This window comes from Carassius gibelio, chromosome A8, assembly GCF_023724105.1.
Source record: "Carassius gibelio isolate Cgi1373 ecotype wild population from Czech Republic chromosome A8, carGib1.2-hapl.c, whole genome shotgun sequence".
In the NCBI taxonomy this organism is placed as follows: Eukaryota; Metazoa; Chordata; class Actinopteri; order Cypriniformes; family Cyprinidae; genus Carassius; species Carassius gibelio.
Genome location: NC_068378.1, coordinates 14,129,893 through 14,144,327, shown reverse-complemented (window position 1 = coordinate 14,144,327; position 14,435 = coordinate 14,129,893). Strand labels below are relative to the sequence as shown.

At 34.9% G+C, this 14,435-nt stretch overlaps 1 protein-coding gene and 1 long non-coding RNA gene across 5 annotated transcripts in view; one reads left to right on the top strand and one right to left on the bottom strand.

Moving 5' to 3' along the window:
- Positions 1 to 9,587, bottom strand: part of LOC128018535 (dedicator of cytokinesis protein 8) — a 39,342-nt gene extending 29,755 nt beyond the window's left edge. For 3 of the 4 annotated variants that reach the window (XM_052604102.1, XM_052604101.1, XM_052604103.1), the window contains exons 1-2: positions 9,422 to 9,587; positions 2,806 to 2,911 (exon numbers count right to left, since the gene is read on the bottom strand). In XM_052604102.1, coding sequence (XP_052460062.1) covers positions 2,806 to 2,911; positions 9,422 to 9,474 — 159 coding nt within the window. In that variant the 5' untranslated portion in view covers positions 9,475 to 9,587. Of the gene's footprint in view, positions 1 to 1,681; positions 1,813 to 2,805; positions 2,912 to 9,421 lie in introns of those variants that run through there. The other variant, XM_052604104.1, reaches the window with a different exon arrangement.
- Positions 9,588 to 11,158: 1,571 nt separating this feature from the next.
- Positions 11,159 to 11,993, top strand: LOC128018050 (uncharacterized). Its single transcript, XR_008184708.1, has 3 exons — positions 11,159 to 11,285; positions 11,383 to 11,469; positions 11,892 to 11,993. It is a non-coding gene; the product is annotated as an uncharacterized LOC128018050 (long non-coding RNA).
- The last annotated feature ends 2,442 nt before the right edge of the window (positions 11,994 to 14,435 follow it).

Below are 14,435 nucleotides of genomic sequence, written 5' to 3'. Positions count from 1 at the left end.
TAAAACAATGAAACAAAGAAGGAGGCTGGTAGGAAGCAATAAATCATTTCATAGCTGATGACATGTTCAGACCATAGCAGTAAAAATGCATTGCCTAGAGCTGCATTCCTCTTTTAGTAAAAGTTCTACTGAAGAGTGTTTTGTCATGACTTGAGGCAACAGCTCCAGACCTGCTGAAGATAATCAACATAACCGCTGCAGTGTTTCGGGAGGCTGTGACCTCTTGAGATATTTCATATAGACGGATTAATCAGAAGACCATTGGACATCAAAATTAAACCGTCAAACTAATGCTAACCCGTGGACAGAGACCGCAGCATTTCAAATAAAGGATTTAATTAAGTTTAACTTTATGACAACCCTAGCAGCTGGTTATGTAACATCTCTCAAACATAGCGTAGGCTAATCTCTTGCAAAGTGTCATACAACTACATTATCAGTTATCTGAAACATGCCCCGTTACACAAGGCCTCACTAGAACAATTCTGATAAGCCACTTTCAAAACGAAATATCTTATTGACACACATTTAAAAGCATGTAAAGGGGGTAGATGTTGAATCCCATCACAGGAGACATTAATAAACAATCAATTTAGATCATTTCATCAGAGAATCTTAAGAAAAACGATGTACTGTACAAGTTATCTAAATGCATCTGATCACCATGGAAGCCCATTTCTGCCTCAGACTAAAACATAAACAGTCATTTTGAGAACAGATCAAATAAACGTTATACTTTTATGAGATACAAGAGATAGTAAGTTGCTTTAAAACATAAACAATCGCAAAATACCGAGGACCTTGAAGTACAGAATTAGGTCACAATTGTGAGATCTAAATTTCAAAAGTGTAAAAATGTTTACAATTGCGAGTAATAAATGAAGTTGCAATTGCAAGAAATAAGGTTGCAAAAGTAAAGGCCGCAAATGAGAAAGTAAGTTGTGTTGATAACAGTCACAACTGCGAGATATGAAGTTGCATTACCATAAAAATAAATTTGCAATTGCGAGAAATAAAGTTGCAAAAAGTGAGAAATAAAGTTGCAATAGCATGAAATAAATTTGAAATTATGAGAAACAGCCACAATAGTGGGAAATAAAATCACAATCATGAGAAATAAAGTTGCAAAAGTGAGATATAAAGTCACAAGTGTGCAAAATAAAGACCCAATTGTGAAAAAATAAGTCTCAATAGTTAGATATCAATTCTATTAGCTTTTATTTATTATTTTGTAATTTTTTTTATTACTCTAAGGTCAAAAAGATTTCTTTATAGTAAATGCTTGCTTACATCTCTGGTGTCTACTGTACATGTAGTACAGGGACCAAAACTAAACATAACAATTGTGTAAAACCTTTGGATTGAAATATAGCAAACCGTGTGGTTTGTGTACATCAGGAAAAACTACTCGGATTGTTTCTTATAATTGCATCATTTAATGCACAGGTTTAAAATGTAATTTTCTCACCCTGAGGCCTAATTGTGCTTTTCGGAACATGAAAGCGACCACAAAACAATTCTTGGTCTACTCAACACCTCCGAGCTTAATATATCTCACCCCAGGCTTTGTGCATTGTGCAAATTTAGCTAAGAGTTTCAATTCTGCATCTACCAATTGAATGCAACCAACATACAGTAGACAGAACAAGTGCATCTGAAAAGGATAAAAGACAATACTCACCTAATGCTTCTTGCGAACAAACTAGAAGGCAACTGACAAGATGGCGTTGCCCGGAAATAAAAACGACTTGTTTCAGCACAACTCTTCCTTAATAGGTTTGAGTCGCATGAAGCTGTCTATCTTTTGAGGTTTCGAAAAGCAGGATGTGACATCACAACCACTTCCCTTACTAGCTATGACGAAATAGCAGGGGCAGATATGAACTCACATATCAAGTCAAAAACATAAGGATAAGTGAAGTCTATGTTGCGCTCTAAACTTTAAGAAACCCTGAAGGAATTACACTATCACAGTCAGAAAAGTGAGAGTTATTGTGGACCATTATTGTATGTTACGAGTTTTAAAATCTGTAAGGGGTGAGATAACTAATAAGTAACAATACAAACATGGAAATTTAATAAAAACACTGACAGATAATTGTGCTAAAGACTATTGGTTAAAAACAATAAGCAATTGGTTATTTTACAATAAGCAAGCAATGGACACTACATGTACAGGTTTATCATGCTTTAAGATACATGTGTATAAATGAGGATGCTATAGTGCGTAAACAACTGAACTTATCAAATATTACAGTATTATAACATTAAACATTTTCCTTTCACTGTAGTCTATGTGAACATAGGAAAACATTGTAGGCAAGATAATGTTTCTATGAAGTCATCAGCTTCTAAAATCCACAGATATTACAGATGAGTGTGTGTGTGTGTGTGTGTGTGTGTGTTTGTGCGTGTAAGCTGGGAGGCACCAGCTGTAGTGGTCTGGGAGCCTGGGCTCTGACCCATTTTCAGCAAAGAGGAAACACACACAAGTTAGAGATTAAGCACACGTATATTCATGGCTTACTTCCCATTAATTTCAAATCTCTTCTAAAAAATAATAAAATAAACCATAATTTAATATATAATATTTAAAAGAAAATAATGCTAATATGTATATTGATACAAAATATTTTGGCTGCTCAGTGCCATTATTGACCAATCAGAGAGTAGTATAAATAAAAATAAATATAAATAGACATACCTCCATGTATAATCTACAAATGACCTGCTTGCACTTTCAGAATTATTTTGAAGTTACTCAGCTGGATTCTATTTATGTATCAGTGAAAGTGCATCACTCACTATGTTGAAGCTGGAAGAGCTTGAGGCGCTGTAACTGTGCCGGTGTTGAGGTAAGGCACCATGGCTGACCCCACTGAAGTGTTTCCGGATATCTGCCGAGGAGTGTCTGAGATAAGAGAGAGGGACACCAGGATGAAAAGGGTGAGGAAGTAAACACAGGATTATTTTTCAGCGTAAGGTTTTATATGGACACCAGGTGCTTGTTTAGATGCTCATTTCAGTGTGTTTGTGTGTGTGTGAGATCTAAAGTTAAACACACCGTATGAACCTCCCAGCAATTACCCCATTCATTACTCGTCATTAACACACAGTCCCCCTCATTAACCTGAAGTTATCTGCCTTGCTTAAGGACATAGGAGTAAGAAATCTTAAAATCTTAGTTGTAGTTCATGGTCCCCTCCACGTAGATATGATGAATAGTCATACACCAATATCTCGCCCAATGAATCGCCCAATTTCGGGCCATTTTGAGATGCTAATGATTCTGTCTGCTTGAACAATTTTCATAAGTGTCCCTACTAGTTCCAAATTTTCCAAATAGAGCGGTCAATAAATAATTTCTGCAGTTTCTGCTCTCCATTTAAAATGTTTAAACTTCAGAGTACAGATTTGCACTGCATTCACGGTATTTGTGTTAAATTTTATCAGATGTTCTACAAGGTGGCAACATTGTCCCAGATCGTTGATTCACAGTAGAAAACAAAACCAAAGAGATAGAACAGCAAAATAGCAGACACTGCAACAACAACAGACGTTCAGGAAGATACGCAGTAGAGTAAAAAGACAAATGTCCCCAAAATGATAGTAAGTAATACCTGTAAGTTTTGACCTTGATTGGACATTTCTTTGGTCATGAGGAAACAAGCTTATAAATCTAAAATTACAGAGAATTTTGTGCGAGGGATAGGTTTTGGGATAGAAAGTTTGCACAGTAATAAAAACCATTACACTTATGTAATATCCCCATAAAACATCAAAAAAGGGAGTGTGTGCGTGTTAGGGCTGCACGATGTGTCGTTTAAGCATCGATATTGCGATGTACGAATCCACGATAGTCACATTGCAGGATGTGCGATGTAGGCTGTCATAGTTGATCTGTTATTCATTAACTGAATGGGCCAAAGAGAGAAAGCGTGATAAAGAGAGAGCGCAAGAGAGAGAGAGAGAGCGTGCGAGCCCCGGCCGCACGCTCAACGTCTTCAAACAACTTGAGGGCTGTCTTGCTCTCTCTCCCTCGCGCATATTAATCAATTGACATGATGTTTAAATCATTTAAAAGTGTGCTCACCCTATTTTTGTTTGTAAGAAAAAATTAGATTAGATTTCATATCGCAATATATATATCGCAGAAAAATTAAATATTGCAATGTAATTTTTTCCCACTATCGTGCAGCACAGCTGCGTGTGTTAAATTATACTATAAGTTATTTTTGTACATTCAAATAATTTATTGTACACTTCTGCCAGGGAAATTAGTGCAAAAACAACAACAAACCATTCCGTAACATACAGTAATCAGCTTTTGAAAAACATGCTGCGAATTTCCCAAATAAAGTGCAAAACTATTTGTGTGTGTGTTTACAGTGGTGCACCTGTGCTTCCTAACCAGTCAAAGCAAAGCAGAAGAAAACAGGCAGACACATGACACATGCATCACATGAATGAACTGCATTTTTAAACAGAAAAAAATTCAGTTTATTACTGTATTACGGTATTCTTGATCAAATCAATGCAGCCTTGGTGAGTCTTCATTTTAGAGAGAGAGAAAAAATAAATTAAAAAAAAAAAACATAAAAATCGTATAGACCCCACGCTTTTGCATTGAAGTGTATTTCCAAGATGGTTATGAACATAGAAATCACATAAAAATACGACATCACAAAATTAATCGTAACACCATCCCTTAAAACAAAAACGTTGTAGCTGCTATTCTTGTTTTTCGGGACTTTGTTTGGTGGCTTGTGCCAAAACATCACCTCAAAGTTAGAACCTAGAGGAGATTTTGTTGAAATATTTTTATTTGTCACTGCTTTCTGGGAGAGTTTCCACAAAATCAACTAGAGACTTCATTAACTACTTTAAAAGTCGAGACTGGGGCCGGAGAGCATGCAAATTCTCTTAAACCTCAGTGCAAAGACAAACAGGAGTGAATTATAGCATGCAGCCTGCAGACAGATCACAGAATACCACAGAGAGTATTTAGCACATGCAACATGTTCACGATTTGATCATAATACACGTCATTACAGACCAAATGTCAAACCTTGCAAGATGACAAGCCTCCGGAATTTATAAAATACACATTACAGTATCACATTTCACTATAAAAGCAAAGAAAGGGACAGCAGATCTTTTATAGAATAACCAGACATTCAGTTGTGTTCTACTACAAAAGTCGCTCGCTATGAAGAAAAACCATTAAATATAAAAGGCTGAGACGGTTGTGAGCAGTTAAAAACGTTACAGTCTGTAGTATGACTGGAATGTTTATCCCAATAAAACAGTTCATGAGAATCTGGGTGATGGTATTTCTGTTACCATGGACTGTTCTCTGGAGATAATGACATAGGGTGCAGAGAAATGAGTCTTTATTTGACCCTCCTTCTGCTCCACTGGCTTTCCATCAACTTTGACAGGAGCTGTAATTATAGGGAACACTTCACACAAACTAACACTCACGACATGTGAGGAGCTCACACTTTAAGAACATCCATCCTGATATTGCTACAGACTTGATGAAATCATACAATCTGACGATAACTGTTTATATCATACGCATTTGGGTCATTTTGTTCACTACTTTAAGGATTACTCAAGCAGGTAAAGTACTTCTGAAGGGTGGAAGCGATGGAGCGAGTTCTGTCTGTGCAACTTTTTGAATTGCTAGTCTTTATATAAACGTCAATCAGTCGCCTTTGGTCATTTAGCCATGTCTTTTCTCACACCATGAAAGTTTTTAAGTCTTCTCATCAATATAAAATTCATCTGTATGTTTTTATTTTAACTATGGACTAATATTGCCATTTATTTTTTACAACCGTTCAAAAGGAACACTCCACTATTTCGAGATTAGGCTAATTTTCTAACTCCCCTAGAGTTAAACAGTTGAGTTTTACTGTTTTCGAATCTATTCAGCTGATCTCTGGGTCTGGCGGTAGCACATTTAGCTTAGCTTAGCATAGATCATTGAATCTGATTAGACCGTGAGCATCTCGCTCAAAAATGACCAAAGGGCATCTATATTTTTCCTATTTAAAAATTGACTGTCCTGTAGTCACATTGTGTACTTTTTTTCAAAAAAAAAAAAAAAAGTGGAGTGGTCCTTTAAAGTCAGTAAGATTTTCTTTTTTTAAATTCAAATCTTATGCTCAACAGGGCTACATTAATTTGATTAAAAATACAGTAAAAACTGTCATATTGTGCAATATTATTACAATTTAAAATAACCGTTTTCTTTTTGAATATTTCTAAAAATGTAATTTATTCCTGTTATGGCAACATTTACATTTTCAGCATCTATTACTCCAGTCTTCAGTATCACACAATCCTTCAGAAATCATTCTAATATGCTGATTTGCTGCTCAACTTTTACTATTATCGATAATGTTGAACAGTTGTGCTGCTTAATATTTTTGGTGGAAATGTTTTTCAGGATTCTTTGAAGAATAGAAAGCATTTGTTTAAATAGAAATCTTTTATAACCTTATAATGTCTTTACTGTCACTTCTGATCATTTTAATGCATTCTTGTTGAAGAAAAGTGCTAATTTCTTTCAAAAAGTGAATCATACTGACCCAAAACATTTGTAGTTTATTGACATAGTGTACTTTATTTACCTAATCTGACTTTTAAACTTTTAATTCAATGTATAAATAAAAAATATATAGAGAAATAATCCAGAAATAGGGTCAATGACCAAAAGTGACATCTTATGAAAACTAAATAAACATAAATCGTAAAGCACTTTAAAACATAAGTACTAAGTACGGCCATGACAGCAGCAGCCACATTCCAGCTTGAGTGGACTATGATTGTTTGTCTTAGCCGTCACAGCCAAGTATGATTGTGGGTCAGAGTGCTTCACAACACTATTGTGCAAGAACACCACTTCCCTTGAAGGTCAACATCCACTAAAGATAACTGAAATAAAAAACTATTCTCATAATACTGTCAAGGGTTTCCTTTAACTACCGTCGTTCTGCTGACTGAGGGCTTTCGTTTATAGTCTGCCACGTCTCATTACATTCTGTTGTCACCACATTGTCTGTCCTAAAAATATTAAGTGTCACTTCTCATACAGAAACATTCATCCATGTGCCTGGAAAATCCAAGGATTCTGAATATTTAAATTTTTTTTTTTTTGAACAGGGCACCCTTCATCAGTACAAAACACAGCTGTGTTCAAAGGACTTTTCATGTGTGAATGCATCATACATGCAAATAAGTTTGTGGTCACTGAAAATGAAAAGGGACATGGAGGGCGGTACATGAGCAAGAAGAAATCTGCAGCGTATGTGCTGACGTTTCCCCCTATCCAAAGCGGTCTGCACGAGACAGCACAAGTTAAGATTGTGCAATACAGCAGCTGCAGCCACAGCAAGTATCGGCCCCCAGTGAGATGCGCTGGTCAGGCTGCACATGCATAAAAATCTGGAAATCATTTGCTCAGGGCTTCTTACTGCTTGACTTTGTTTTAGAGACAAACTAGAATCTCTCTTTAAAATCATAGAGTTCTTCTGAATTTCCTACTGTGTTCTTACAAAGAGGAAGTGAAACAGTAGCTGTTAATTTCTTAATCATAGTTACCAAATACTGTGTGACAACGGATATAAACCTGCAGCACACTATAAAAGAGATGGCCAGACACATTTGCATTGCAATTCATAACTATTTTATGCTATGACGAATAGGTGGCTTATTCATACTTCTGATCTCAGTCATAGGTTTTCATACAGTTTGCTTGTGCCCCTGTGATGGTTATGTTTAGGGAGGGCTTAGTGTGGACTACTACTTTTTTTCTCAAAATCATAAGTTTTTTATTATATGGATCATACCAAATTGTCACCTCGTAAAATAATTACATTTTCCTGTAAGATTGGGCGTTTATTATTTCTATTATTATGTTCCACCCAATAGATGAAACATTTTTAATATTACATTTCTATGATGTTTTGTTAAACTTAAAAAAAAAACAGTAAAAAAGATCTGAATCAATCAAGTGCAGCAATTTTATGCAATACAACATTATAATGTACGAGAGTATGAAAAATCGTCATTCATTTCAATAGCTGCTAAAGATAACATGTAACATTATGATTTGATTATTAGCATTTTTTAAGATTAATTTTAAGTGAGATGGCAAAGGTAATCTAAATGCAAAAAAAGGCAAAATGAGCTGCACAATTAAATATAGTCTACCAATAAATAATCATTAAAAAATATATATTTAATATCAGCTGATCAGCTGCTGAAGGTAGATTATTTGTCATTAAAAAATTAAAATAAAAATCATCCAAAACATGAGTGCACAGACAGCAGCTTGGGATACAGCGCAAAATTGCAACATGTCATCTTGGTGTGTATCAAACCTGCAGCAACTTTGTTACAAGCCTAAAGCCTTCCACTTCCACCACCCTGGACCGGTGTTAAACTGAAAAAACACAACATCTCGGAGTTCCTCAGATAAACTAGTGATTAAACACATGATTAATTCAGCTAATTAATTCCCAAAGACACTTTTTGAATTAAGAATAGCATGATTCCAACAATCTGCTGAAAAAAAAATGGAGTGTAGCATATGACAGTTATGAATGGACCTTTGTGGGTCTGTGTGACAAACTCACAACACCAAACACACATCATTACCCTGTAGCCTATATGAGCACCGTTCCCTTTGTTTTATTACCAGACTCCCTTCTTCTACTATGTCCGTATGTTCATTTCCTCCCCACCTGTTGTGCGATAAAACAGGAACAATACAAACTTCCACCTTAACTTCACACATAAGCAGGGGCCAGTCCTGATCTGTCATAACCCAAGGAGAAAAAAGGGCTTGTGGAGGAAATGATCAAATAGACAGGAGATCCATATTTAGAATTAAACGGAAATGAATGCAAAATTGCTCTGAAATGCTTTGCCATATTTTTTCAATCATTCTTCCTTTCTTTTTGCCTGAATGGATACATGTGGCAAGCCTCTGGACCTTAATAACTTTTACAGCACAGATGTATCTGAATGTAGACCATCTGCATGCTGAAAGTGACAGGTCAGCCTACTAATACTGCAGTTCAAAACTTATTTGAAAATGAGATTCCCATACTGGGGGAAAATTTTTCAATAATTGAATATGCTGATAAATACAGAATCAGTGCTGTAACTAATGAACTTATCTGTAATATCACACAGTCGTAACTGATAAGAAGACTATCAAGTGTCATGGTATCCCAAACGTGTAGCTGCCTGCTCCGGAATTCACCCAAACTCCCTGCAGAGATTTAACACTGACCGCGGGCGGACAGACAGACAGACAGACAGACGACTCCTAAACTCAGCTCAGCTTCCCTGGGATCTGTCAGTGCACGAGCTATGAGGTCCAGCCAAAGGAAATGAACATTACCTGTTGATTTTGAGAGCGAATGCTCTCCGCTCTGACGCTGGCAGAGAAGCCATGCGAGTCTGATCTCAGTCCACGCAGAGCCACGGAGCGGGGAAGAGCGCTGATGGCATCGCGAGCCTCATCTTCGCGGTATCAGAGGCTTTACTGGGCGGAAACTTCCGCATTTAACTTCAACCCAAACAAAGTGGATTTAAACGAGAGAGAGGGAGAGAGAGAGGGAGAGAGGGAGAGAGAGAGAGAGAGAGAGACTAAACGATGATATGAAGATTAAGGGTGGGTTTACTTAAAACAAATGGGTTTAATGGGTGACGAGGTTTGCAGTACATTATAAACAAAAATACCGGTTTACGTTAAGATACAAAATAAAACAAGCCAGGATATATTTTATCGATAGATGTTTGATAAAATATGATTGATAAAATTATGTTTATGTTGTTATTGTGGTACCTGTAAATAAACTGCTTCTCACACTCGGTCAAGTTGCTGAAAGGAATGAAATCTAGTCAGAGAGATGTGAAACAGGACAGCTGCGACCCCTGGAGTCATGAATTGCACTCCAAAATTACTATTTTACTAAGTTAACGTAACAGCATTTATTTATGATGATTTATTCATATTTTGAATGAGTTTTTATTTTATACGATCTATTTAAAAAAAACGTTTTATTGATTTTATTATGTGCTTTTGTTATTTATTTTTTACTAGATGTTAAGTAAATATATATATATATATATATATATATATATATATATATATATATATATATATATATAGGCCTATATATATATATATATATATATATATATATATATATATATATATTAGAAATTATATTTTCTATATATTAAAGAAAGCACTGCATGTTCTTTGTGTACATAAAGCGTTAGGTACTTGAATTGTTTGCTAACAGGTGTTCTAGTCTATATAAATCATTTTTTTTATAATTGTCATTATATTTGACCTTGAACTTTTCTTTTCTTTATTTCTTTATTTGTTTGTTTGTTTATTTATTTCATCTATTTATTTATTTTGTATATAAACTTATTAAATACAGCTTGAAATGTTAAACAGCAGGTTAAAACACCACTCAAATCCTTTTTAACTAACTGTAACTTCAAGTTATTACATCAGCACATAGCTCAGTGAAACATTAATTCCACTTCTTCTGGTTGCCTACTTCAGAGATATACATAATAAAGGCCTTTACAAATGTATTAACATTGATAAAGTTGATAAAGTCTTAGAATTTTTTTTGTATCCATCTCCTGATTTGTGCCTCTCCACAGCTTTATCCCAGAGATCTTTTGACAGTGCCTTGCCACCCATAGTTAATAGTTTGCTTCAGTTGCACTACCAAGAACCGACATGATCCAAGAAAGCTCTTTTCATGCTAAGCGAATCAAAGTCAGATGGCTTTGTGTGCCACTGAGAAGGTGATTAGCTACATCTTTTCTATACCCACTGTTTTCACAGTTAGTTTTGCAGATCTAAAGATTAAGTATATGAGTGGATGGTTTCACTGAGTGGGCCTCAAGTACTACTTTTAGTGTCTAAGCAATTTAAAAAAACTGTAACAGCTTGTATCAAACAATTAAATATAATATATTTCAAATTTATGTTCGTCCTCCCCTGTAAGATGCCCCTACACTGAGTCCTCGTATCATTGAAAAATTAATATCCTGTAATGTCATGCTATAAAGCCCATTTACTCTGAATTCCTGTTTGTGTGTTTATAGGCTCAGATTAGTTCAGGAGATCTCAGTGATGGAGGAAGAGGATGAATGTCCAGAGTTAGTTCCCATTAAGGAGAAGTCAACTGGACACACAGCTCAGACACCTGTTACCATCATCACTTGATACTTGGGTCAGCATAGAAAAAAAGCATATTTTTATTGTTTACTTAAAATTCTAGATTTTTTTTCGCAGTAGCTTAACTTTAGTTCTCTCTTTTCCAAATACAGGTGCTAGAAAGACAACACTTATGAACTACATATTAACAGAGCAACATAATAAACGACTAGCTGTCATTCTTAATGAATTTGGTGAAGGTAAGTTAGAAAATGAGCAAACAAATAAGCAATCAAAAGAACCCTAGTCTAGTTCTTATGCCTAAATGCCATTATGTGTCCCGAGTCCTCACAGTCCCTTAGGATTTCTTGCTCTTATGACCAGGAGAGGGCAGCAAAGCATTCCCTATTTCCTTAATCAGTGCAGTAGAGAAGTAGGATCTCGTTGTTTGTGGAAGACCCACATTTTCATTGTGGTTTGGTCTTTTTAACATGGTTATCTTTTTTAATGTTTCATAATCATACTATTATTATTTTTATTTGTATTTTTTTTTTTTTTTTGTCATTTGGACCATATCCATGAACAATTTGATCAAAAGTGCAGAGATTATAAATGTCCTAGCTGTAGTCTGTAATATTGGGCTGCTGCTGAGAGGCTGAGCCTGTGCTTGGCTGTGCTGCAGGCAGTGCTCTGGAGAAGTCTTTTGCTGCAGTCAGGCTGGAGAGCTGTAGGAGGAGTAGATGGAGCTGAATAATGGCTGCCTGTGCTGCTCTGTCAAGTAAAGTTGATCAGACTACTACTAAATACTAGGACAAAATTATAAAGTATATGAATGTGTGTCTGTGTGTGCTGTAGTTTGAAGAATAAATATAGTTCCATGTGGACCACAGAACTATTTTTGCACTTTTTAAGATGGCTTAAATGGAGAGTGACTCTTTCTGCTTTCCATTACATTCCAGTGACTAAATAACTGTTGTCCTTGTTTTAATCATTTAATTGTTTCTAATTACTTATTATTTATATGGGATTATAAGAAACATTATAACTACTGCTGTGTCATAACACAAAATATTTGGAAAGAAATCCATGCTTTTATTCAGCAAGGAAACATTAAATATATATGTTTTATTATAATTAATTATCAATTTGACAATAAAGACTTAATATAACACAATATTTATATTTCAAATAATTGCTGTTCTTCTGAAATTTTTTCATCAAAGAATCCTGAAGAAAACATGATCATAGTCTCCAGAAACATATTAAGCAGCAGTTTTCTACCTTTGAAATAATTGGAATTGTTTATTAAGCATTACATCAGCCTATTAGAATGATTTCTGAAGGATCATGTGACACAGACTGGAGTAATGATGCTGGAAATTCAGCTTTGCCATCACAGGAATAATTTACATTTTACATTAAAAAAGAAAACAGTTATTTTGTAACAGCATTTCACAATATCACTGTTTTGCTAGATTTTTTGATCAAATAAATGCAGCCTTGGTGAGCATAAGAGACTTCTTACCAATCTCAAACTAGTATATACTTGCATATATTTAATTATGTTAGATAAAACATTGTCACCCGTGTCTTTGACAGAGACAATGGTTTAAAAGCTATTGAAAATCTAATGGAGAAGAAAGGAAAGTTTGACTACATCCTTCTAGAGACAACTGGATTGGATCCAGGTACTGTATTTCATGTGCATCAAGATTTGCACAGATTCTTAGACTATAGGCTGGGTTTTATGACTTAGAATGTTTTTTGTTTTGTTTTTGCAAGACAATTTAGACATCTTTGGGAAGAGGATTTTTTCTCCTACGTAGCAAAAAGGACTAAAGCAATTGAAAGTGGAACAGAGATCAATGGAAAGACAGGAAGGGTCAGCAGCATCACTTCAGCCAGCCTGTGTTCATGAGTGACATGTGTCAAGGGCCTGTGCTGTGCAGGACCCTCAGAGCTCAGACACAAGCCCCTCTTCACTGTCATTGGCTGAGACAGGCCTGTCACTCCTAGGAGCCTCAGGGGGATAAGCCCCTCCCCTTCTTCAGAGGATGCTTGTGGGCTGAATGGGTTATGTATCTGATGCCTTTTAAGAACATTGCCTTCATTACACTTCTATCAAATATTTATCATACGTTCTTATTCTACCCTGACAGTTTGACAAAACTCCATTATGTGAACAAGATGGCCTCAAATTGTAACATGAAACTGTGAAATAAATTTGACAAGAAAAGTTGGAAAGCATGGAAACAAACAAAATGTACCTTGTAGCTAGATAATTTTTTAGCCAGCCGTAAAATTTTGTTATGCATTTTAAATAACCAATAACCCATTTAAGCTGTTTTACTAGAGTTTTAAGGCAAAAAAAGTTCCCAGTAACTTGATAAGCACTGCCAAACCTAATAGAATGCTACACTGTAGAATAGAATATAATTGTACATTATTTTTTGCTAAACCTTCCAGTGGTGAAATTATACTTTACATCATTTCTCATAAAAAAAATATTCCAGTGGTAATTCAGTTAAGTGTTTTACCATTTGTGTATTTACAGTAAATAGAGAAATAATTTTAAATATTTCGATTTTGTTTGTGTGTGTGTGCGCGTGTGTGTTTGTGTTCATTACATTTTCAGTACAGGGATTTAATTGAAATGTTTTTTTTTTGTTTTTTTTGTTTTTAGGAATCATTAGATAAAAATGTATAAATTTATAAATATAAAACATTTTCATAAATTATATTTTACATTATGAAACATTATAGAAAAATAATTAAATATGAACTGTGAAATATAAAATGAAGAGGATTAATATCTATCTTAACTTAAATAATATTCATAATAAAATAAACACATCCCATTTAAATGATCCTGATAAAATAATAGATTATAAAACATAAAAATTATTTTTTTCATATTTTTGAATTGAATATAATTAAAAAACAATTACTATTATAATGTTTTACATTTAAAACTTATTTTGTATTTTCAATTGTAGAGTTATTAAATGATTTGGCCTTGTATTGCTTTACATGGGGAAACAATAAACAAACACAAAGTTGGGTCCATGTCACTTGAAGGTGTTACATTTACTTGGTCTTTACAGAGAATTATTTTATTTTATGTTAGTCTTCGAGTATCATGTCCCATTGAAATATCTTCCCTCCAGTCATTCCTCTTCACACTTCAGGCTGGTATTGACACCTGGGTAATAGGCTGCAATTTAGT